Source organism: Carassius carassius, chromosome 30, assembly GCF_963082965.1.
Source record: "Carassius carassius chromosome 30, fCarCar2.1, whole genome shotgun sequence".
In the NCBI taxonomy this organism is placed as follows: Eukaryota; Metazoa; Chordata; class Actinopteri; order Cypriniformes; family Cyprinidae; genus Carassius; species Carassius carassius.
In genome coordinates this window covers 7,613,800-7,639,713 of record NC_081784.1, presented here as the reverse complement: position 1 = coordinate 7,639,713, position 25,914 = coordinate 7,613,800, and the positions used below count along the sequence as shown (strand labels likewise).

At 38.3% G+C, this 25,914-nt stretch overlaps 2 protein-coding genes across 4 annotated transcripts in view; one reads left to right on the top strand and one right to left on the bottom strand.

Moving 5' to 3' along the window:
• LOC132110508 (uncharacterized) overlaps positions 1-3,342 on the top strand; it is an 8,562-nt gene extending 5,220 nt beyond the window's left edge. The window contains exons 11-14 of the mRNA XM_059517186.1: positions 4-192; positions 997-1,636; positions 2,179-2,267; positions 2,982-3,342. Of these exons, the coding sequence (XP_059373169.1) occupies positions 4-192; positions 997-1,636; positions 2,179-2,267; positions 2,982-3,069 (1,006 nt within the window). The 3' untranslated portion in view covers positions 3,070-3,342. The remainder of the gene's footprint in view (positions 1-3; positions 193-996; positions 1,637-2,178; positions 2,268-2,981) is intronic.
• On the bottom strand, positions 2,208-25,914 carry LOC132110504 (son of sevenless homolog 2-like). 3 transcript variants are annotated; one of them, XM_059517165.1, is made up of 24 exons: positions 21,678-22,517; positions 19,399-19,524; positions 17,696-17,827; positions 17,446-17,610; positions 14,891-15,097; positions 14,619-14,762; positions 14,403-14,513; positions 12,775-12,873; positions 12,566-12,693; positions 11,825-12,480; positions 11,602-11,683; positions 11,242-11,364; positions 9,679-9,791; positions 9,330-9,552; positions 9,135-9,254; positions 8,834-8,996; positions 8,623-8,740; positions 8,331-8,503; positions 8,130-8,246; positions 7,296-7,557; positions 7,145-7,186; positions 6,949-7,055; positions 2,821-2,866; positions 2,208-2,315 (listed from the first exon to the last, which is right to left on the bottom strand). In XM_059517165.1, the coding sequence occupies exons 1-23, from the start codon at positions 21,750-21,752 to the stop codon at positions 2,822-2,824; spliced, it is 3,531 nt and encodes a 1,176-aa protein (XP_059373148.1). In that variant the 5' UTR covers positions 21,753-22,517; the 3' UTR covers positions 2,208-2,315; position 2,821. The 3 variants fall into 3 exon arrangements, with proteins under 3 accessions (XP_059373148.1, XP_059373147.1, XP_059373146.1); XM_059517164.1 differs by lacking the exons at positions 2,208-2,315; positions 2,821-2,866; positions 21,678-22,517 and adding exons at positions 3,328-5,274; positions 25,728-25,914; XM_059517163.1 differs by lacking the exons at positions 2,208-2,315; positions 2,821-2,866 and adding an exon at positions 3,328-5,274.

The following is a 25,914-nucleotide window of genomic DNA, read 5'->3' as shown; positions in this document are numbered from 1 at the left end:
CAGTTTTAGAAGCAGGTGCTGTGCCGAGAGTCCCGACTGTGGCCCTTCCGCTTTTACCAAGTACTGTGCCAACACTAATGCAGATACAGCCAGTGTCACAGCGGGAGCAGGCATAGACAGCACTGTACACCAGAGGAAATGCTGTCGTGTTGGCATCTCACAGACGCTACCTCGGCCCAGTGGCATTTTAAGGTACTCCAGCGTGTTATACAGAAATTAGAAGAAAAAAAAAAATTGATGCAGCCTAATAATCTTTTAAAATCTGACTGATAAAAAAAAAATCTGATCAACCGCGATCTGAAAGCAGTTTCTATCTGATCGCAAAAGATAAATATGTAATTCCCATATAAACGTTTGAATGTAGCTACTTTCATAATTGGATACAAATATATTATCATTGTTGAACACACTAAATAAACAAAAGAAAAATGTTGATTTCTATATTTAATTTAAGTTTGATACTAGACCTGAAAATTAATATTAGTCTTAAAATCATGGGCATTTCTAGTTGTACTTAGTTCTAAAATATGAAATTAGCTTCTTTTGACAGTGAATTGCTGTTGAAATCGTTCATTGATAGTGCAATCTGGATAAAATGATTTTTAAAATTAAATAATTTATAAAGAATTAATAATGAATAAAGAATTAATAATTAAATAAATAATTGCATCTCTCTCTCTCTATATATATATATATATGTAGTTTTAAGGCATTCCTTTTTATAGCTGCTTTAATGCATGACAAAAATGGCATAAAATTTGGAACTGCAATAAATCCAAATGTATTAATGTACTGAATAAAATAAATTTGCAGGTACAGATTATGTGTATAGGAAACAAATGGCAATTTTATTATTATTTTGTTCTTTTTTTTTTTTTTTTTTTTTTTTTTACAAATGTCTACTTTTGTAAACAGCAGTCAAATTGAATGGAATTTGAATTTATTCTTTCAAATAATTTTTTTTTCTTATTAGTAAACAACAATGTCTCCCCTCAGAAATGGCCGTGAGCATGTGTGTGATCTGACCCCTGGTGGCTGGATTGCAGAGTACATGTGGAATGGCAGCGCAGGGCAGAGCCACACGGGTCCCATCTGTGTACCCTTCGCTCGTCATTCTAGAGGAGGCCGCTTTCTGAATACTGTGCCACCTGTAGGTGTCGGGGGAAACCTCACTACTGCTGACAAGAGTAAGAGCTCTTCGGCTGGTCTGGCCGTGCGTGGGTCTCCAGGCCTCAACGGACGCATATACACATCTGACCTGTACCCTCCGTCACAACGTCTCGATGACGGGGACACAGACTGCGATGTGGCTGATGCATCCATTTTTGACTTCTCTTCTGTAACGACCTGTAGCCCAGATGAAACTCTGAATCGACTCAGGGGAGTGGAAGCACGTGATGATGAGGATAATGATGAAGAGAACAGTGAGGTTCCAGTTCTCCTCAAACCTTCGTACACTCACAATTCTTCAGCTTTGCAGACAGGGGGAAGCTTATGCTTGCAGTGGCAGATTCCTAGACGGGCTCCTATTCCTGCTGAGGTTTGCATTGGGGCTCAAGGAAAAACGCATGCCCCAAAACCACACAGAATCCTTGCCAGTGCCTTCCGGCCGATTTGGGACCCGACTTATTCACAGGTTTGAGACGTCACTCAAAAATTAGCACAAGCACCTCCTGCATCCTAAAATTTTGAATCACAATTTTGTCCATCTGAGGCCCACTTCTAATGTTGGTCAAGCTGTTTGCACCTAAACATGGTCTGCCTCTGAAATCACATACTTTGAGTAGGTACTCCTTTAGTAATTGCTTCATGACCTTAAAAAAAAAAAAACTATATTCTATATAGTATGAACATGTATAATATGAATGTAATCTGGACATCAATCTACAATCATTATGTTGTCATCATCATCATGTGACCTACCAGCATCAGTTTCACAAATTTTGTCCTGTGGCCTCATGGGATAGTAATGTATTGATCTGATGTTACTTCAGAATCATGCCAATAGTAGTAAGACATCCAGGAACTTTTCACCTGCTGTTTTATGAATACCATGAAGTCAAACATACTACTGTTCTCATGTTTTTGCTATGTAGTGGATAATTATGTGATTTTAGATGCAGCCACTGAAATATCACATGAACCATTACTAACAAAAACACTCACCTTCTCTTTCAGGGTGATGTGACTCCTGCAAAAGAGAACTCTGTATCTTTCAGCTCAACCAATCAGATCATTAATCAGCAGCAAGAGACTGACCAATCACGGTAAGGGGCATACGGTAGGGTTCAGGAATAGCATTCTACCTGGATGACCTGCCAAAATGTGCATCATACAACAGATCATTTAATAATCTGTTATAATAATCTGTTCAATTTGAACTGAAGGCCATTTATTTTGCATTTGGCATTCTGTGTTAATTATGGATGCTGGTGCCATCCATTTGTGTAAAATACTTAAAATAATTATAAAATAAAATTGTATACCGGTAATTCTTATTTTCTAAATGGAATATTGCAATGTTTATTTAGATTTTTCTATGCACATTATTAAAAAAATTATGTACCCTTTTAATCTTTAATAAAAAAAAATGTCCCTTGACACAACATTGTCTCCTTGCACAGAGGCAAGACAACAAATCCTTCCCTTTAGCAAAATGTCAGAATGGTTTTTTTTTTAATGATGCACAAGATACTGTAATGATAAAGGTCTGAATTACATTACAAATTGGCTTAGAATTCATCCTTTTTTTAGTGTAACTTTAGTTTGTTTAATTAAGTGTGTTTACTTCATTTTAGATACATATTAAACAGCACTTACCTCAGAGATATCTGCAGTTCCAATAGTATGCCATTCCAAAAGATCTCTGAAATCCAATAAAAATGTCATTAAATTATGCGCAGTAATTATGCTAAACTTAAAATGGTGTGATCCCAGTTAAAGTCACTCCAAAGTAGTAATGTGTGTACATGTTGTTTTAGATCTGCATATAGAGCGACTGGAGTCCAGCGGGCTGAAGCAGTGTGGCATGACAGTGAAGACAGTGAAGGACCCTGCAGTACAGTCTGACACACTCCTCTGCCAGCAAACAATTAATATTATGCACTGGTGCAACTAACACAGGGAACTTTTCTGCTTTATCCAATGAAATGACGGGAATCTTATCTGAGATTACAAATGATGACTTCTTCTCACTGAATTGACATGAAGCACCAGCACCCCGACCACAGCTAAATTCAACAAAAGTCTTCCAGCATGATTTGATCTGTCAGAGAGAAATAAACACTTTGATGTAACAGAATGCACATAAACAGAGGAATAAAAACGTTCAGTAGAAAATAAGACTGCGAGTTTATTAATGAGTCTCATGGAGAACATGGTACAAAAGCAGTTACAGGCTTTGTATGCGCACGCACGCACACACACACACAAACAGTGAGTTTTCGGGAATTACTAACACTTCAGACCAACTGACCAATTATCTCTGTGGTAGTGACCAGGATGAAATTCTACACATACAGGATGTGACATCACTACAAAACACTCCAGTCCCTCTATGGCTGATCGCCTCGGAGACCATTTCCGTGGTCGATTGGATAGGATTTGCTCTGGTGATGAAGCCCTTCCTGTATGGACCTGGTTTGGTTGATGAAGCGGACCTGAATGAGAGCAGGAGGCGTGATTTACAATAGAATACAATACAACATTCTGACCCCAGCGCGGTGTCCCAAAGTTCATGAGTTTTGGGAAACAGCCCGACGGTTGTCCTGACCAGCCCAGAGGACGGGGGTTAGCAGGACAGGGTCATAAGGTCACAGGATTGTGAGTTTGAGTCCTCTGCTTCTCTGTAACAGTACTGCCCTAAAGTGCAAAAAAGGCTCACCGCACACTATTAAGACACACAAACTAGACACTGGTCCACACAAAACACTCTACAACAGTGTGTGAATCCGGTGGGTCTCAGACTGCGATTGTCAGTAGATATATCAGCATCTGGGCCGCCACGGCACCGAGCTGAGCAGTGAGGGCAGATATGTCACTGTACAAAATACTTGGAACGCACGCACACAAACGGACGAACAGAGGTGTTGTCTAGACATTTGTTCTAAGCATGGTAAAGGCAAATTCTTTCAGACACTTCAATTTTGTTCAGTACTGATATTGAAGGCACATTAAGAGTCTGGTGCGGAAATCGTGGGTCGTAAGCATCAGAAGAGGGGTGTGGCTTGTGATGAATCCAGGAATAGATGAGTATGCCTTTGAGGGGAGGGGTTAAGACATCATATTGGCTTTAAATAGTGTAAGGAAAAAGCTCTCACCAAAACTTCAGGAAAAAAGCTCTCACCAATCTCTGGTCAAGGTCACGGCAATGAGTTAAAGGCAACCGAAGAGAAGCGTGCTGAGGGTGTTTGGGTTGAACCCTGGTTGACCCTTGAACTGCAACCAAATAAACATCCACAGCAGAGTCTGACGGTGGTGAAAGGTCTCAGAGCAGCATTCCCATTAGTGAAGTGGCTGTTGACGAGCACATGACCTTGCGTAGTTCTGCATGCTGAACATCATGTGACGGATGTGAAAAATGAGAGATAATAATATTCCTCAAGAGCAATGAGCATCTTCAGGTTTTTATTAGCTTCAGATTGTCTGGTTCCAGGTTAAACGTTGTTAACACACACACACACACACACACACACACACACTGTATTTCAGGGAGTGATGCTCTTATTCGTTGCTGTCCCTGTTGTCAACTAGTGAAAGAGTGTGTATGGATGGCTGTGAGAGCGTGTGTGTGGATTGAGAGAGTTCTCTTTTGTAAGTCTTGGGTGGCAGTTTTGGCAGCGCGGGGGTGGAGTTGTGCCGAGGTGGTATTGGAGGGGCCTGAGTGGGTGGGGGGAGGTGGACCAGCATGGGTTGACTGACGCTGTGTGTGCAGGGGCGCCGAGGCACACGTGGAGAAGGTGTGCCGGGGGCCAGAGCACGGGGTGAGGGAGTCCCAGGAGGGGTGTTGGGAGTGCTAGGCGAGCTGGTGAAGTCCCAGGCGAAACGGCCTCCTGGAGATGGCTGCATGTTCACTGGGTAGTTGATGAAGATCTCTGGTGGTCGTTGCGGAACTGGTGGAGGTGTGTCTGGAAGGGGATCGCGGGGCAGAGGGGGTGGAGGGCTCGGCAGTGGCCCATCTGTTGGCCCATTGATCACTGGAACACGTGGCTGCAGGCGAGGAGGTGGTGGCTGTCGTGGTGGAATGGCAGGGGGACTTTCAGACCTGAAACTTAACTTAAGACAGGACAGAATGCACTCATGTAAATGGGACAGCACATGATGCAATGATGAAAGCCTGTGAAAATGACTAAATATTATCTTAGTAAACAGGAGGACAAATTCATTTAATTCATAATTCATTGAAGTAATGAATTAGAAAACAAAATACAAGTTAATAGAAGCATTTTCACAAGTCTCACAAATGCTTAAAGTAATGTGCTCTTTTTTTCCATCTTTTTTAACCTTGTAGGTCAAAATTATTTGAATAGGGAAATTTGTCATTTAAACTTGAAATGGTATTTTGTTAGTGTGATCTGCCGATACCGATTTTTTTGCTGATTAAATTTTATTTCCCCTAAGAACTATAATTGACAGCACAAACAAAAATCTTTTTTTCTTCAACGCAAATAAAAATCATAAAAAAAACACAAGTGAAAAGACATTTATAAAATAAGAGCAAATTAAAAAATTGCAAACAACAGCACAAATTAATGCAATCGAATAAAGCTATGAAACTACATTTTTCAATTTTACAAAATTTTTATCAAATTTAATTCCTATAGTCTTCATTGTAAAAATTAAATACAAATTAATGCTTACCATTAAAGTTATAGAACGTATTCATTAAGAGCAGAAAGGATTTTCTTTGTCTTTTCTTCTTTGATTATCTTGACAGACAGAAGCAGGGATATTTGTCTGCAGTCCCTTTAAGAGTTTATCCACAGACCGAATATACTGTTACACAACATGCGTTCTCTTTCTCAACTATTTAATGTTCCAAAAACTGACTGTTTATTTTGATACTTGCCGAGACTGGCATTTTGACATAATTTAGTATGTATTTGAACTTTTTAGTGCAGTTAGTCATTTATTTTGGTATTTGTGGCCCACAAGCTCTTTTGAGACTTAGCATGGCTTGTGCGCTCCACTAATATAGATCAGTGAGTGTGTGCGCGCTTTTGGTGTAGGCACGAAAGCTGCCGGAATGATTAAAATAATGCGCAGTACAAGCACTATTTAACCGGTGCGAATGAGATGTGTGTGAAAGAGAAGTGGTCATCAGAGAGAAGAGAATGAGAATGTATGGCTGACATTATTGCCTGTAACAAAACTGATCGGCTTGAAGTCGGAAAGAAGAGAAGACTTATCGGTCAGTCACCGATACGAGGCAATCGTAAGGAAAAATCATCTGATTCTGATCCCTGGCCGATCGATCGGTGCATCTCTAAAGAAAACATCTAATCCTATACAAATTAAGCCAACTAACATGATATTATTTCGGTTTCTATACCTTATATTTAAAAATAAAAGCAAATGAAATTACAGGTATCGTTAAGTACCAAAAATACCTAAAAAAGTAATGATTAAAAAAAGATTCCATTTTGTAGTAAAATATTTTGTTAAAATATGTTAGTAGCTATGTTGTCAACTCTTTAAATCATGAGTATCATGTATAGTTTCAAAGAAATGCAAAAAGGTGAGCACAACCAAAAAGACCCAAAAAAAAAAAGGCTTAAGGAGCAGGACAGAAAATGATACATATAGAAAACAAACACAATGTCAGCGTGTAGGAAATTATAGCTCCATATAAAAACAATTTTTTAAAATGTTTTTTGGAGCTTTAATTTTCAGTGTGTGGACATTATAGCATGTTTCAAAGTTACTTCCTCAACACTGTATGCAAGTCACCTTGGTCTCTGAAGAGGTATCTTTCCTGCGGGGAGGTAATGGAGGGGGTATAAGCAGCTCATCCCCAGTCAAATGGTGTAAACTGCCACACGACACAGACTGAAACTCTGACAAAGAGAGAAAACACACAGTCTCACAGTCCATCACATAAAGCAAGAGAGCTCTGTTTTGGAAAAAAATATGACTTCACACTTACTGCACTGAGGCAGGAAAACTGAGGCAAATATGCTGTTGTTACCTGCAGCAAAACAAACAAAATGACATTTAAGCATGTCTAGGGAAAAAATGATGCACAAGTTTACTAGCTGATCCTTAACCCTTGAGTTACTGCCTCTCCCCTCTCTCACCATAGGAGCTGCTCAGGTCATGCTCCATGAACACAGAGTTGAGGTCAGAGCTGGCAGACTGTGGAGGTGTGGGTGTGTTTGGAGAGGTTGGGAGAGAAGGGGGGATCTCAGGTTCTGCTTCTGCAATGCTCCTGAAAGTGATTTTGTGAGGTGGTTCTCGTTCTAATGGCACTGGGTGACCTTTCAGAGTGCCTCCTCCTCCTGATGCTTGCCGCACTGGTCGAATGCCAGGAGACTTCAGAGAATACGTAGTCTTTCTGGGCTAAAAGACACCACATGCTCAATTGTAAAACCAACACACTGTTATAAACTTAGACCACCTCACTTTACTCATCAAAACAGTGAAGAAACAACACAACACAATCTCTCCATTATATTCATCTCAAGAGATTAATCTTTTATAGAAATCCATCTTGTCCCATCAATGTTCATAAAGAAGGCGTGGATCTGTAATAGGGATGTGCTAATCTACAGATTTCAACATCAACAAGCATCAACATGAACTGTATACATAGAAAATAGGTTTAGAAAATATTTCACGCAAAAATGATTTCCCACAAATGTCCAGTCGATTAGTGAGATTTTTTTTGTTCTTATTTTATTACTACTACTATTTTTACTAAATAAATAATTCATAAATAAATAAATACAATAAATAACCCAACCTCACCCAATAAACTATAAACTATATAAAACAACAACAACATCGCTGCCAAATAAATAAATTAGTTGTCAGTAGACATTTTTTGTTGTTTTAATTATTTGAAAATTAAAACTGATAAATTTAGACATATATATTTATATATAGACAATGCTTTTAACAAAAAAACTCACAAATCTGGGTGGCTGTCTGCAGTTCCGTGGTTCAATCTCTAGAGACTTGTTGAACAGGTAGTCAGAAAACTCCTTCTCGCTCATGTTTTCCATGGGATTCAGATTCTCAAAAAACCTCTACAAGACAGACAATCTCTTAGACACATAAGAACTAGATGGAGGAAAACAAAACAGCCGAGAGTGAGTGATGAACATGTAAACCTTTATATCGTATTCGACTTTGAGGCAGTAGGGTTGGTTCTGGTACTGCTGGATTTCTCCAGTGATTTCTGCTACTTTGCGTCTTTTACTAAAGTTGATCAGTTCTTTTCCATCACGTTTTAGAAAATCTGGATTTCCCTCTTCAGTCTTCAGAATGTTAGTCAGGTAGATACCTGAATACACAGAGCATACAGACAGGAAACATCACATATGTACACACACACACAATACTGTTCAAAATGTTGGGGTCAAAATGTATGCTAGTTTGTTACAAAGCAGCTCTTTCTCTTACCAAAGAAAGGTACACAAGGTGGGTTGATGGATTTGAGCTTGGCGAGGTATTTCTTAAAATGATCTTGACTGAGTTCAACAGCTTCCTCTAGAATCCTCCTTTTCCTCTCAGGCACGTACTACATATACACAACAAAACCACATATTCCATTATTATCTATCAGTTACTTTTCTGATTCACACTGTGAGTGCATAATGAATGAACAGGTCACCTCAAATGTGTGGTCGAGACGATACACCGGTACTGAGTTAATGGCGCTTACAATCTCCAAAACTCCATTAAAGTTATTGAGCTCTTGAAATACCTGCAGGATTTCAATAATACGAGAGAATACAGCAACCCTCTCGTCCACATTTTCAGCCTCTACTATACACCTGAGTGACAGAAAGAGAAACAAAGAATTTACTTACAGAACTGATAGCATCAAGAATGGAGATGATGTTTTTTTGCAATATAAAATGTGTTGTACTGTTTGTGGAGATGATCCAGCTGGCTATGAGCTAGTTACTCACTTTTCAAACCACAGTGTCAGGTTGGTTGTGTGTCTAATCATCCTTAGCAGATTAGGAGAATTCTTCTCTTTATCTTCCTTTGTCCAAACGCTTCCTACCAGCTCAGATGGACGAACGGCTCTACGTACACAAATGTACAATAGTCAGTCAGTGTATTGTTATCCAAACATATGCTTATAGTTCTGACTGGCTCACCTGTACAGATCAGACTCTAGAAGTGTTAACTGACGAGCAATTTCTATTGGATGAAGGGTCATGAGATCGAAGGTGTCAATATTTCCGGGACGGCTGATGTGCCATTCAATAGGAGGAGGTGGACTCTCAAAGGTGATGTTGTGACTGATCCCATTAGATTGAGTTTGTTTCTTCCGTCTCATGATCTTGATGATAGACTCCACCCACTTGCGCATCGATTTACCTGAAAAACAGAATATCAGAACCCAGTCTCTAAATCTGTGTTTGTCTCACGGAGTATGTGTAAATATAATATCTACATGCTCATACATCATGCATGCATCAGAAATGTTAGAGTGTGTGTACGTACCTCTAAGTTGTGTGGTGCTGATGAGGTATTCTTCAAGTCCACAGCTGAGTTCAGGATCATTCTCAAAGTCATAAAAATGATGTTCTACCCACTGACGGAATACATTCAGAACCCTAGACACACATACAGACATTAGATTGACGTGCTCACAGGCACTATCAGCAGGACTGTATGGGGTAACACTGACTGAAATGAACCAAAAGGGATGGTTGAGCCTTACAAAAAAAATAAAATAAATTATATATATATATATATATATATATATATATATATATATATAAAAGGGCCCTATGAAATCTGTTTTATTTTTTCCCAAATTGTAATGGATTACATTATTTTCTGTTTTAATTTTTCTAAACTACTTTTTAATGGTTAAATGTAATTGTATTAATAAAAAAGCATGTCTAAAAAGCATGTTTAATTAAAATCATAACACTTATACATTTTCACAACTATTTATTAAAAGTTTATCAAAAATTACATGTATAGGGCCCTATGAAATGTTACATTTTTTCTTCACCATATGTTTTATTGTTATCTAATTCTGTGTTTTAGCATCTAATTTTAGTGTCTAATTATTTAAATGCATAAAAACAACAATTTATTATTTTTTTTCTTCAAATAGCCTTATGAAATGTTTTTTTTCCCTCAGTAATTCTGTTGTGTATTTACATTTTTCTGTTTATCAAATGAAGGCATAAAACATTCATTTAATTTTTCTTTTAATTACTGAAAATTAAGCAAACTTAATTTTTTGGTAAACAAAGGGGATTTATTATTAAAAATAAAACATGGAAGAAATGTGTGATTATTCCTTAAAAAATATGATTTAATTTTAGTAGTAGTAGTAGTAGTAGGCTATAAACGTTCTGCTGAACAATAGTTCTGGCAAATACTTGCCTTTACATTAAACCGGATTTTTATTTTGACGGGTGACCGTGAATACCTTTACAGTTCTGTGTGATGTGATGTGACGCTAGTTTTACTCAAATCAAACGGTCAAATACTCATGCAGTGACTCTCAGTGCAATTCTGGAGATGTTCTTCATGTGTTTACGTCCTCATTTAGAGAGACGTCAGAAGCTGAAATCACCGCAAGAGTCACATGTGCTTCCGTGTGTGTAATAAATGAAGTCACCCTTCTGCGCCATTCATTAACACAGACACGCAGAACATGCATGCATTCAATTTATCAAAGTGACATTGAAGACGTTTTGCTGTTATATTGCAAAATATTTAAATTTCAACTAAATGCTGTTCTTTTGAAGCTTCGATGAATCATGAAAAAAATGCATCATGGTTTGCACAAAAATATTAAGCAGAACAACTGTTTTCAACACTGATAATAATTAGAAATGTTTCTAATTATGAGCACCAAATCAGCATATTAGAATTAATTTCTAAAGACTGGAGTAATGGCTGCTGAAAATTCAGCTTTGCCATCACAGCAATAAATCAAATTTTTAAGATATATTCAAAGAGAAAACAGTTATTTTAAATTGTTATAATATCACGAGTGCATCATGCTTGAGTTTGCTTGGCGAATGAGAATGTGTGTTTTACCTGAGCTGGACAGGCTGCACATATTCTCTGCGAAATCTCTGAAGCTCAGCTGCCATTGGTTGCTCTCCATTCCAGAGTGCCTCTCGGTCTGCTTCTGATGGCTCTGGCTCTGGAATCTCAATCCTGAAGCATCATGGGGAAACAAGTAAAACTAAATTGCATGCATATACACTGTATATCCTAACATGAAAGGGAAACAACAAGAAACAGCAAACAATGTTCAGTTGTGTAAATGCAACAAACTCCCTGATGGACAAGCAGGCATTTATAGAGTGATGCCAGAGCTATGAATAATTTAATTTAATTCCTCTCTTCTCAGTGGCTGAACATGTGTGCGACATAAGTGTATGTGTGCTTTACCTTTCAATCAGTAGTGTGAGCAGGTCTTGTGGTTTACAGAAAGAACGATATGTAGTCAGAAATGTACGCACAAAATTTGGGTCTGTGTGGAAAAGAAGAACAGTACTTATAATGGCATGCAGGGACAGACACAAATAACAGAGAAACACTAGTAGGCAAAGATTTGGTGACTGAATTTCTTTCTTGTAGACCCTTAGATCTAAAGGAGTGTTTTATTCTGTACCTGCATACATGTGGTACGTCAGTCTCTCGATAAGCTTGACAACTGTCCCAGCCTTAATAATGGGGATTCCAGTCTTGCGCTGTGCTCCCTCCTCAAATACAATGTTCTCCTCAGAATCCTGTATAGCAAACCGGTAGATGTCCGGTGACGGCAGCCTCAGCGGTTGTGCTTGTTCCTCGCGGTGCAGGACGGTGTCCAACATGCGGTCCAGAGTGGGACGGTACTGTAGCGTGACCAGCGCAGCCATCCATGCACTCTTCTCTTCCGCTGAACGCGCGCTGAACACAGCACTGCTTTCCTCGCGGCCCACCAGCTCAAATGCGTGACAAAAATCTGGTGAATCCTCACGATCTACAATGCAATACTTGCGTAAAACAAACTTCTCTTTCAGACGAAACTCGGCCCCACTGCCTGCTCCCGGCAACCTGGAGCTCTGGTTGGCTTTGCAGCTAATCATGAGGCCATCAAACAGGAAGTTGTGCCGTTCGTGTTTAGCTCCGGTCCGTAGAAGCGCCCCCTCCATGATGAACTGGCTGCAGCACTGGCCGATATCTCTGCCTTCCCAGCCATCAATGCACCTCTGGATGTCATTCATACGCTTTATTGCTGCCTGTTTGCTGCGAGATGCACGACTATATAACCGATACAGAGGCTCCCTAAAAAAGAAAGACACAAGAAAGAAAAATTTAAATGGGATTTTGTACTGACATATAGGTGTACAAACCATGAAGTTTGCATTACCCTTGTTTGCGTCGTGGTTGTTGTTTAGCATATATCCGTTCAATGCTGCACTGTAGGTTGATCAGTGCAGTCTGAGCCTGTTTTAAACACTCTCTGTCGTCTTGGTCCTCACTGCACTCCTGCAATTGCTACAGAGACAATGATACATAAACCTCAAGTAACACATTACACCGCTGTAGGTAACTGATTGAGTGAAGTGTGTTTAGTACCTGTAACAGTTCAAAGTAGTGCATGCAGTGGTAAACGGGAACCATCATCAACTGAGGAAGCACATACTGCACTGCCTCCTTAAAACCCTCTGCAATTGACTGAAACACACAGAAACACACCACAGGAGACAGAAGATCTGAGCTCATGCCAGCAGAGATGAAGGCTTTAATTCAAAATAGGGTGAGGCGATGTCTACAGTGAAACATCGCGATGGACGATGACATCGGGGAGTGGTGTTAGGGGGTGTGCCCGAAGCGTGAATCCTTATAAGGAAAAACAACTAATGATTCCTAACACGTGTCTACACCAGATGCGAGAGGAGCAGCATCACACCACAAATCCCTGACAGTAAACCTCTGCCGCATTCTATTTATGACGTGCTGACAGAGATTTCACTTGATTTTTAATGGTCGCTTTGTCGCGTCCAGTGTAGAAGACAACTATCGCATCTGGTGTGGACACAGTGTAAGGGGAGATGACTGATAGAAGAAGTTCAAGCGAACACAAATCTCAAAAGTGATAGTGAAACTAAAGCAATCGTGCATTCAAGTTCAATTAGTCTAATTTCTAAGATGCACAGTAGTGGATAAAAGTGAAGCAAACATGGATTAAAATGATCCATGCAACACTAACCTACATCTTAAAAACAATATCTCTACAAAAACAATTAAACTGATTAATAAAGAAGTTTGAAACTTAAAAAGAAAATAAACAACAACAACACAATCCCCAGTGTCTGGAGATATTACATGTTTTTAAACCGGTTTAAATTTATTAGGTATATATCAATTATCCGTGTTGATATTGTTAACAAAAACTAAAATATCAGATGAAAAAAGATAACTTAAAATCAGAAATGCTGTCTTGGCAACTAACTGGAATAAAATAAGTTTTAGTACTAAAATTACTAAAACTAATTTAAATCAAAGCTACACAGAAATATTCAAAAAGTGCAAAAAAATATTACTAAAACTTAAACTAAACCTAAAATTAAAATAATAAGCTAATTCAAATATTAACGAATACTAAAAAACATAAATAATACTACAATAACAGCTATCAACCAATATTATTATTTACATTAATTTATTAGTATTTGTTGAAATTGGATATTTAATTATGCATACTTCTTTCCACAGTAAAATGTAATCTTTATTAAATCTCAAAATTAATATCAACTTTTCAAACTGTGCAATGCTGTGACACCTAAATTTCAACAAAATTATATATATTTTTAATCTCACCAATTTAGTGGTTACATGCCATAGGTAGGCGTTACTCGTGGCCTAATGGTTAGAGTCCGAATTTTAACCCAAAGGTTACGGGTTTGAGTCTCTTGTCTGGCAGTGATTGTCAGTTGGGGAGTGAATAACCAGCGATTTCATCTGCCCTCCACGACTGAGGTGAGACCCTAGTCCAAGGCACCGAACCCCCAACTGCTCCCCTGGCGCCACAGCAATATGACTGCCCACTGCTCTGGGTGTTTGTTCATGGTGTGTGTGTGTGTGTGTTCACTACAAATTCCGAATGTGTGAATATCACTTTCATTTTCACTTTGAAACTTCCAAAAAACAATTCAAGATTGAGAAAAAAGATGAACCAATCAGAGGCCAGTATTGGTGCTGACCTGGAAGTACAGAGCAACAGTGGGGCGGGACATCAAAGTGTTGAAATGTTGACAGTATTCTTTAGAGAGGATATCCTGAGAGAGTGTCTCATAAGGATCAAACGCCTGTTCCTGTACACAACAGATATGCACAAAAACATTTCTAACAGCACAGTAATGTACATCATACATGTATTTCTCCGTTTTAGACTCTCATGAGTGTTTGAGTTTCTGTACCTCAGCAAGGTCTTCAAAGCAGCTGCCCACAAGGGGGTGCGGACTCCCATCGGCTGTCATTTCCACGGCATCCTCAATAAGACCCAACAGCTTAACCGTTAACTCGTGAACCTCTAGAATATTACTGAATGCCAGCTCCACATCCTACACACATTGCAGGCAGAGAGAAAACTGACAATAAATGATAATAAAGAGAAAGCAAACAGCGAATCTCTGCTAGTATGAATGCTTATTTCCATTAGCTCATGTTCTGATTGGTCAGAAGAACACACCTGAGTGGAGAAGAGTTTGCTATTGGACGTAAAGGCTTGCCGGAATACTTTGATGATGAGATCGAGTTCCCGCAGATACTGACGCTCCTCGGCGATCTCCAGACGCACAAGGTCATCATATGTGAGCACACCAGAGGAAGACACCTCCTCTACACCCTGAGACACCAGACCCATCTCCTCTTCCTGATCGAACATATCCATTAACACCTGAAAGTGACACACACACACACACACACACACACACACACAAAAGCAATACTAGGAATGTTAATACATTCAAATAAATAAAAACTATTCACAATAATTTATGCAGTTAATCTTTAATGGTTGTGGTATTCAGACATACAGATTCAAAATAATCTTTCATTATTATTTTTAGTTCTGTAGTATAATGGAATAGAGCAGATTTGCCTGAAATAATATTTGAAAATAACAGCAACAAGAACAATAATAAACATAATATAAAAGATCCCTGTACAGTCGTGGCCAAAAGTTTTGAGAATTACATAAATATTGGAAATTGGAAAAGTTGCTGCTTAAGTTTTTATAATTGCAATTTGCATATACTCCAGAATGTTATGAAGAGTGATCAGATGAATTGCATAGTCCTTCTTTGCCATGAAAATTAACTTAATTTCAAAAAAACCTCTTCACTGCATTTCATTGCTGTCATTAAAGGACCTGCTGAGATCATTTCAGTAATCGTCTTGTTAACTCAGGTGAGAATGTTGACGAGCACAAGGCTGGAGATCATTATGTCAGGCTGATTGGGTTAGAATGGCAGACTTGACATGTTAAAAGCAGGGTGATGCTTGAAATCATTGTTCTTCCATTGTTAACCATGGTGACCTGCAAAGAAACACGTGCAGCCATCATTGCGTTGCATAAAAATGGCTTCACAGGCAAGGATATTGTGGCTACTAAGATTGCACCTAAATCAACAATTTATAGGATCATCAAGAACTTCAAGGAAAGAGGTTCAATTCTTGTAAAGAAGGCTTCAGGGCGTCCAAGAAAGTCCAGCAAGTGCCAGGATCGTCTCCTAAAGAGGATTCAGCTGCGGGATCGGAGTGCCACCAGTGCAGAGCTTGCTCAGGAATGGCAGCAGGCAGGTGTGAGCGCATCTGCACGCACAGTGAGGTGAAGACTTTTGGAAGATGGCCTGGTGTCAAGAAGGGCAGCAAAGAAGCCACTTCTCTCCAAAAAAAAACATCAGGGACAGATTGATCTTCTGCAGAAAGTATAGTGAATGGACTGCTGAGGACTGGGGCAAAGTCATATTCTCCGATGAAGCCCCTTTCCGATTGTTTGGGGCATCTGGAAAAAGGCTTGTCAGGAGAAGAAAAGGTGAGCGCTACAATCAGTCCTGTGTCATGCCAACAGTAAAGCATCCTGACACCATTCATGTGTGGGGTTGCTTCTCATCCAAGGGAGTGGGCTCACTCACAATTCTGCCCAAAAACACAGCCATGAATAAAGAATGGTACCAAAACACCCTCCAACAGCAACTTCTTCCAACAATCCTACAACAGTTTGGTGAAGAACAATGCATTTTCCAGCACGATGGAGCACCGTGCCATAAGGCAAGAGTGATAACTAAGTGGCTCTGGGACCAGAATGTTGAAATTTTGGGTCCATGGCCTGGAAACTCCCCAGATCTTAATCCCATTGAGAACTTGTGGTCAATCCTCAAGAGACAAAACAAACAAAAACCCACTAATTCTGACAAACTCCAAGAAGTGATTATGAAAGAATGGGTTGCTATCAGTCAGGATTTGGCCCAGAAGTTGATTGAGAGCATGCCCAGTCAAATTCCAGAGGTCCTGAAAAAGAAGGGCCAACACTGCAAATACTGACTCTTTGCATAAATGTCATGTAATTGTCGATAAAAGCCTTTGAAACGTATGAAGTGCTTGTAATTATATTTCAGTACATCACAGAAACAACTGAAACAAAGATCTAAAAGCAGTTTAGCAGCAAACTTTTTGAAAGCTAATATTTATGTAATTCTCAAAACTTTTGGCCACGACTGTAGATCATAATGATGTGTCAAGGTCAGTGAGCCTCACAAAACTTTAGATCATTTGGTTTTAATGATATTATGGTCTCACAGTATTTAAAAAACAAAACAAAATAAGAAACATATGAAAACAGAATGAATAAAAACAACACTTCTCTGAATTTTTCTTTGAATCATCTGGATAAAGATTTATGTAGACCCTAGTGCCAGTGTCAACATATTTCACAGGCTTCAGATTTGATGAACTTAAATTAAATTTAGTGAGAATTATAATTACTTAATTGCAATTTCTTAATTAATTGCCCATCTTGATTTAATCTATAATTTAATTAGGGATTAAGAAGGCCTTTCTCCATCTTGTATCAGACATATTAGAAAGAAACGGTTGTAATAATTGTCATAATTAAATGTGTATCATCACTATTTATTTAATTTCATCAATAACTTCACTCGTAACATCCTTTAAAGAAACAAAAACTATTTATACAGACATAACGAATCAGTAACTTTTTAAACACACACACACACTTCTGACCTTGTCAGCACACATGGAGACAGTGATGTCTTGCTGGCTAATCTCGAAATGTCGAATGTTGCTCACGTAGTTTCCAGCCAACTTGAGGATGTCGGCTGCAATGTACTCCAGTACAGCAACAATATACAGACACACATTATAGTCGATCTTATAGCCCAGAACCTCCTGCACACACAAAACCAGATGCATGTTACTCTGTGTGCTAGCTAGCAGTATGTGAATACTGTTGATGTGTTTAAAGTTTTCGCACCTTCAGTAGTGGATGTATCTTATCAACTGGTAGCAGCAGTGGATTCCTTCGCTTGCGCTTCTCTATCGCATTCTGAGCATCTGACATGGCCCATTTATCGATGGGATTCGGGAACGTCTTCTGGACACGATCCTATGATAACACATCAAGCCAAAGGTGACAAAACTAATCAGGCAAACACATACTGCCAGAGAGTGTTTATATGCATTTGTGTTTAATTATGTCAGGTACTATTCAGGGTCATGGCTACCTCTTGATTTTACTATATTCATAAAAATATATGATTTAAAGAGATTTTGACTGAATGAGCTTCATTTGAAGCTAGTTCGCTACATCAGCTGAATATTATGTAATTTTCATGCTTTAGTAAAAAATAAACTTCCTTGTCTTGATTGTTTAGGTCACATACCAATCTGTATTTTTACATTCCTCCATGTATCTCCACTGTCACATGTAAATAATTTAAAGCAGTAATACTCACTTATAGCAGCAGAATTTAGAGGTGGGCAATATGGCAAAAATATCATATCACAATTTTATATTATTTTTTAAGGAATATCACGATTTAATCACGATTCTTCATGTTGGTTTTACTATTTTGCAAGTTGTCTGAGCAGTACAGCCTAATTTCCCTATTCTAAAAACAAATCCTTATATGGTAAAATATAAAATAAAAAAAGAATGGAAGATATTTCGGCCAAAGTGGGCGAAGATAAAAATCTTTGTCATTATTTTATCTTTGTTATTAAAAATAAGAACAAAAATATACATTACAAATACACATAATAGGCAAATAAACAAACAGTGCTTTATTTTTCAGGTACAGTAGGTGTATTTAGCAGTAGCATTCAAGAAACTGAATTAACAAATATAAATATAAAAATAAAACACTATTTACATCACTCTCAAGTTGAAACCCAAATGAGTTTCTTTTTTCTGTTGAACACAAGTTATTTTGAAGAACGTTGGTAACCAAACAGTTGCTGGTCCCAAGTGACTTCCATAGTATACTTTTCCTACTATCAAAGTCAATGGGTACCAGCAACTGTTAGGTTACCCACATTCTTCAAAATATTGTTAAAAAATGGTTCAGCACAAGAAATTAATACAGGTTTGGGACAACATGTGAGTGAGTAAATAATGACAGAAATGTAATTTCTGTGTGAACTATCCCTTTAATGGCAATCGGCAGCATGTTTAGTACTAGACATAACCAACTGTGTTTATATGTAAGCCTTGTGTATTTCTGACAGTATCAGCGCTATCAGATGCGAAAGATAACTTGGTCCAATTGTGTGCTGCTTCAGGTGTTCATGTCAGAACTGCACACAAATTTAATTTTTAACTGGCAAGGCTTTAAAGCACATGCAAATAATGTACTTTTGTGAGCAGTGTTCTGTTAGAGTAACTCTACCACTGAGTTAACATTTGTTGTGAATCTACGTCGCATTGTACAGTTTATTGAGATGGAAGTGCCAGAACTGCAACTGACAGAATGTGCGCTGAAGCACAGTACTACAATATTTCTTCAAAAGCAAATAGTGGAGATATTTTAATCGTCCACAATCAAATCACCATATCGCACATCCCTAGCATAAATATATAGATATGTATAGCACAACTGCTGCCAGCAAACACATTTCTCCCATAGTACACTATACAGTATCTCATAACGCCCATCCCTGATGTGTACTTATGTTAACCTCGACATCAGCTATTGTTCTGGGCTGTGTAACACACAGCTTGTTCAGGAGCTGTAGTATGAGCGCCTCAATGTGCTGGAGTGCGTCTTCTTTAGCAGACAGGTTTGGATGCACTTGTACCTGCACCTGCACATATAAAAACATAGCAGTGTTATAACTTCATTGTAACACTGAATCACGGATGCATTTGAATGGTATAACCAAGACAAATGCACATTAAAGAAAATAAAAGAAAAAAATGGTAAAAATAAAGTTAATTTTAAATATCTGGTCTGCGATCACAGCTCTCTCACAGATTTATAGATAGACATACTGTTGCAAATGCAACATGACGTCATCTGACATACACACTCACACACCATCTCAGCTCACAGTCTGTGGTGGACAAATAAAACAAACAAAAAAAACCCTCTTTCTGATTATATCCCCCTCCCACCTTTCTGGGCTGTGTCCTGAAATAGGAATGCAGTCTGTTCAGGTAGTGTAGCAAAACCAGTCAGAGAGACACAGCAAACAGAAGCGGTTTCAAATCAAATAAAAAATAACATTTGTGTTATGATGGGTGAAAGGTTAAAGGTGAACACAAGTTCACACACAGATTTAATCCACTTCTGCAGTGCAACTGTGAAATACTGACCAAAAACAAAGCAAATGCATGCAAGCACATACACACACTCACACAAATACACAGATGAGAGATGGCTTGTGCTCTCTGCTCTAGTGTCTGATTACATGCTGTCCTCCATTAGGCACTGAGAGCTACTCTACAGGGACCCCACAACACACACACACATGCAGATACAAACACACACTCTACCCCTCGGTCTTCTCCAGGGATGGGGGGGATGATAGTAGCAGACAGAAAAGTATTGATGTGGAGAATGGGAGAGCAGGCAGACAAAATGATAGATGTGAGCGCTAGTGAGTGTATGTCCAGAGTGAAAAACATACAGGATGAGATTTAAAACCAATTCTCCATATATTTATATTTTAAAGCTTTAGATTTGGATGAATAATATAACTTGTATGGAACAGTTCTGAGACTGATGGATAATTCTGATAATATTTGTTCACCCTCATAACGTTCAAAACATTTATGATCTTCTTCTGGGGAAGGCATTAATTATTTTGAAGAAAGTTGGTAACTACTGAGCTCCATTGTTAAAACTTAAGTATTTTCTTTTATGCTCCACAGAAGAAAGAAAGGCATAAAGGTTTGAAATGACATATGGATGAGTAAATTAATATTTTTGGGTGAGCTTTTTCGCATCATAATGATCAGTGAATATGTTGTTTATAATATATAAGTTCTTTATCTGTCTCAGTGTGTCACTCACTTCACATTTATTTTTAAGGATTTGTTTGGTTGGAAACGCAAATCATTTTCAGCATCAAATCAAATGCAGCCTAAATCTTTCGTTCTCTCACAGCCAAAAACATTCACAAACACCATCTGCTCCCACAGACTCCTGATGGTGCCGAGATATTTTTCTTGCAGTAGTGAGAAGATCAAGACGGAAGGGAGATCTGGAATACATTTTGTCATTTATTCTGGCAGGGAAGCCCTGGAATCCCTCAATCTCAAACATAAATAAAAAGTAATTAACTAAATTAGTGTGTGTTTGTGTGTACCTACTTAACTATATTTTGGGGACAAATTTGTACCAAAAAGTGACCAAAACCGCCAAAAACCTCTATTTGGGGGACATCCCCATTTGTAAAACTGGTATAAAATGAACGTTTTTTTTAATTGTAAAAATGCAGAAATTTTCTGTGAGGGGTAGGCGTGGGTTTAAGTTAAAGTGTATCGGTATATAAAACAATAGAAGTCTGTGAATTGTCCCCATTTAGATAGCGAAGTAAACATGTGTGCGTCTAATTTTTACTTTTTAAAAGGACTAACCTGATATTATACTTACACAGTGGACTGCTTTTTTTTTAAAGGTGAAACTCAACTAAAAAGTAAAAGCCAACCAACTGATCTCTCCAAACTAGACACTAGACCAAGACATGTCGTGTCAAAGTGTATGTCAATTATCAAACCGTGGCTGTATGGGGTTTAGGCCGTGATATAATTTTAAAGAAACATTATTTGCATCTTGCATAGCTGCATCCATTAGAAACGTCTCAAAGCAGACACTACGTACAGCTGTGCAAATCATCATACGGAGCGAACTCCAGATTTCAGTTTTGCAGAAATGCTCCTTAAAACTCACTCATTAAGCTTGAGATTCAATATAAACAACAAGAGTAAATGACGGGCCGAACAGGGTCAGTACCTTTCGTAGCGCCTGCACGAACAGGCCTCGCCATCTCGCGCTGCTCTCGTCGCTGGAGCTGAAGTCGTGCTGCATGCCTGCGGCTCTGCATCGGCCCCGCGCGCTCCCAGCACCGGGAACAACCACACAAGTTTATCCGCACTCACGGCGCGCACACACGGTCAAAACAAACTCAAACTCTACCACATTTACGAACCAATAAGGCTTTTCGACACGTGAAGCACCTCATTCTGTTGCGAAAAAACTGTTTTTAATCAATCTAAGCAGTTTTGAAGAGTGTAAAAGTGTCCGGATCTCTGTCCTGACAGCCGTTGGAGTGTCGCGGGTGTCTCGCGAAGCGCTCGTACGCTAATTAGCCGCTAACATATACCGAAATTAGCCGCACATGCTAGTCGGGCAGTTCCCCCAGCTGCTCCTCAAATAGGACAGCCGATGTCATGTCTTTCTCAAAAGGGGAAATGTTAATTGAGGCTTTGGGTGTCGTCAGGCTGGCGTTCGTCTCGCGCTACTATTGTGTCCCTGCGGTTAACTGCAGCACATCTGGCGGCGCGCGGTGGCTCTGTGGCCTCGAGACTTTTCATGAAGCGCGCGAGCAGCAGTTTCTCCAACGGGAGACTGTCATGTTGTGGGAGTCCTTCTGCTTGGCATATCCCAGTCACCAAAGCGACGTCGGAATCCGTTATAATCCGATGAAAATTCGGGGAGTGCTAATGTCTTTGTTTTTGTTGTTGGCAACGTCCCGATTCAACTCCAATGTAGTGCGCTCGTGTCTATGACGGAGTAATCACAGCTGCTCACTGCGCGCGCTTCCCGCATCTGCGCAGCCCGGAGGGAGGGATCGCCCGCTGTGTGCCCGCGAGAGAGCGAGCGAGCGAGCGAGCGCAGCAACACAGCACACACGAGAGATGCCTTATTTTGGCACAATAAACACACATGCACACAAGGGTATATTCCAAAATCATTTTAACAATTAAACTATTGTATTTGACTTTAAGAAAATGTCACTGAGTAATAATTAATTAAATAAATAAAATAATAATGAAATGTTTAAAATAAGTTTAAATAGACCGTGGCCTCTCGCCAGTGCTACTTCCTAATATTACTGATTATTTTAGTTACTATAAATCTTAAAAATCCCCCAAATTTCCAGCCAATCACTGCCATCGTGTGGTCAAGAGCGGAATGGTCACGTGGTACGATCATTTAACCACTTCATGAATCTGATCATGCGGTAATTTCATTTATCCCATAAGTTATCACACATAATTTACTCACCCTCCACTTGTTCCAAACCTGTATGAGTTTCTTTCTTCTGCTGAACACAAAAGATGATATTTTAAAAAAATTTTGGTATCCTAACAGTTGATGAGCACTATTGACTTACATTTCTCTAGTATGGAAGTGAATGGTGCCTGTCAACAGTTGGGATACTAACATTTTTCAAAATATATTATTTTGTGTTTAACAGAAGAAAGAAACACATTCAGGTTTGGAACAAGTGGAAGGTGAGTAAATGATGCCAGAATTTTCATTCTGAAAGAGAAATTTTCCTTTAATCAAATTATGCTCAAGAAAAGGGTTGAAAACCAGGGTTGCAAGGGTTGCAAACCTTTTAAATAAGACAAAACAAGCATTAAATTAGGTTAAAACAACTAAAAATCAATTCCTCTCAAAAACATGGATATATGAGATGTCTTATTACCAGACAAATATTCAAATATTATTACAGACAACGGGAGGCCTTGGAGTCAAAAAAGATGAGAACCCTAATTCTACAATGAACAAATCAGAAGAGTTTTTTTTTTTTAATGATCCAATATCTTTCTTCAGTCATGAGAGATTCGTGATCATTTAAAGACCCATCAGCTAACAAAATTTGCCATGCTTTATTTTATAACAAATTCAGATATGGAGTGAAAGCATACATTTATACATTGTTTCAAGGCAGTTCTTTTCCCTCATAAATCATCAGATTTACAAATATTAACATAATAAACCTCCTAAAATCTGCATCATTTTCAAAAGATACATTAGAAAAGAGCACCAGAAATGTCCTTTCATTATTACTGTTCCACACTACTATAAAAGTAACACTTATTCTATAGTTAAAGTTCTTTATACTCTGAATTGGTTATGGCAACATCACTTGAGGTATGTCTACAGTTGAAATCTTTTCTCCAGCTCATCTGCGATCATCTCAGTGATGGCCAGGGAGCAGCTTGCAGCTAAAATCATATTAACACACATTATAGGACCACAAAACCAGTCTTAAGTGTCAAATTTTTTAAAATTGAGAATTATACATCATCTGAAAGCTGAATAAATCAGCGCATTGATGTATGGTTTATTAGGATCGAAGAATATTTGGCAGAGATACAACTATTTGAAAATCTGGAATCTGAGGGTGCAAAAAAATCTAAATACTTTTGGCTATTGCTACAAATGTACCCAGGCGACTTAAATTTGGTTTTGTAGTCCAGGGTCACATTTAGTCAGGTGGCTATACTATTGAGTACAATGAGTATTTTAGCATTTAATGATTGACCTCATTCACTTCCACTGTAAGTACAGTATCTCACTGTAAACTTCTCACTATTTTTTTTTTAAGAAAACTAGGTGAAATTATTTTTTTTAGTAATCAACATTATGCCACAGGTGCTGTCTACTGAGATTAACTAAACCTTGAATATTTCTTTAAGTGCACTCTATGCATAAGAATGTGTTAATATAAGTATACACTACCATTAAAAAGTAAGGTCTGTAAGATTTTTTCATGTCATTTTTTTTTTGCGCTTGTGCATTTCTTTGAGCAAAAACACAGTTAAAATAGTAATATTGTCAAATAATAATGCACTTTAAAACATTTGTTTTCTATTTTTATATATTTTCAAATAAAATGTATTCTTGTGATGGCAAAGGTGAAGTCTTCAGCATCCCATGATCTTTCAGAAATCATTCTAATATCCTGATCTGGTCAAGAAACTGAAAAAAAAAATTGACACTTTGACAAGTATTTTTACTATCACTTCTGATCAATTTAATTTGTCCTTGATGAATAAGTAAATAAAGTTTACTGACCCTAAACTTTTCGAGTTATAGATGTATAGATAGCATTTCATTGTACCTGTAGGAGACCGCATTAATGAAGTCTTGTGTGATGAAGTCAAACAGTTTATATCCCTCCCGTTTAAAAACCCAACACAGCATTGGGGGCCAGCCAGATGCTACCGTCCATACGAGGGGTGAAATGGAATCCAAGAAATGGGAACCATGGGTTTGGCACCTCAACATACAAACAGAGGCCTTAAACACACGTTCTCATATATCTGTGCATTATGTGTGTGTGTGTGGGGTATTTCTATTCACAGGATAGATGTTGCCCCTGACCAGGTAGCTTGAGGACCAGGATTCATTAAATTGATCAAAAATGACACTAAAGATATTTATAACATTACAAAAAGTTTCTATATCTAATAAATTCTGTTCTTTTGAACTTTCTATTCATCAAAGAATGAAAAAACTCAGTATTGATGATTATAAGAAATGTTTCTTGAGCACCAAATCATCATATTAAAATGTTTTCTGAAGGATCATGTGACACTGAAGACTGGAGTAATAATGCTGAAAAATTAAACTTTGCCATCACAGGAATATATTCAATTTTAAAACATTAAAAATAGAAAACCGTTTTAAATTCTAAAAATATTTCACAATATTAAAATGTTTCCCGTATTTTTTATAAAATATACACAGCATTTTGACATCTTCAAAAACATCTTTAAATTCCTGTAGTGTATGTGAGGGCCAGTTTAACATAAACCGACATAACCAGTGAGGTTAAAACACGTTATACAAAATACAAATTCATACATGATAGTCAAAATTAAGTTAATGGGTCTGTGTTTGAAACAGTAGCCCTAAATTCACCTGAATCAGGTAAAAGCCTGATGACAGCACTTGCAATCTTCAAATAAATCAAACTTATGGATGGTACAAGAGTGGAAAATATGAACCCCATTTTTCATTAACACACAAACAGATGTCACTCACCCTGCAGTACAGCTCTGTCTCTCGGATGGCCTTGGCGTCAATCAGATGGAGATCTTGTACATCATTCATTTGACCGCGCTCATATAGAGCTTTCAGTCAGGGAATGTCCTTTCTCTCCACTGTTACTATGAGCTGAAGTCACATACATACACACTGGGTACTATAGAGTGGGAAGGAATACACAAAA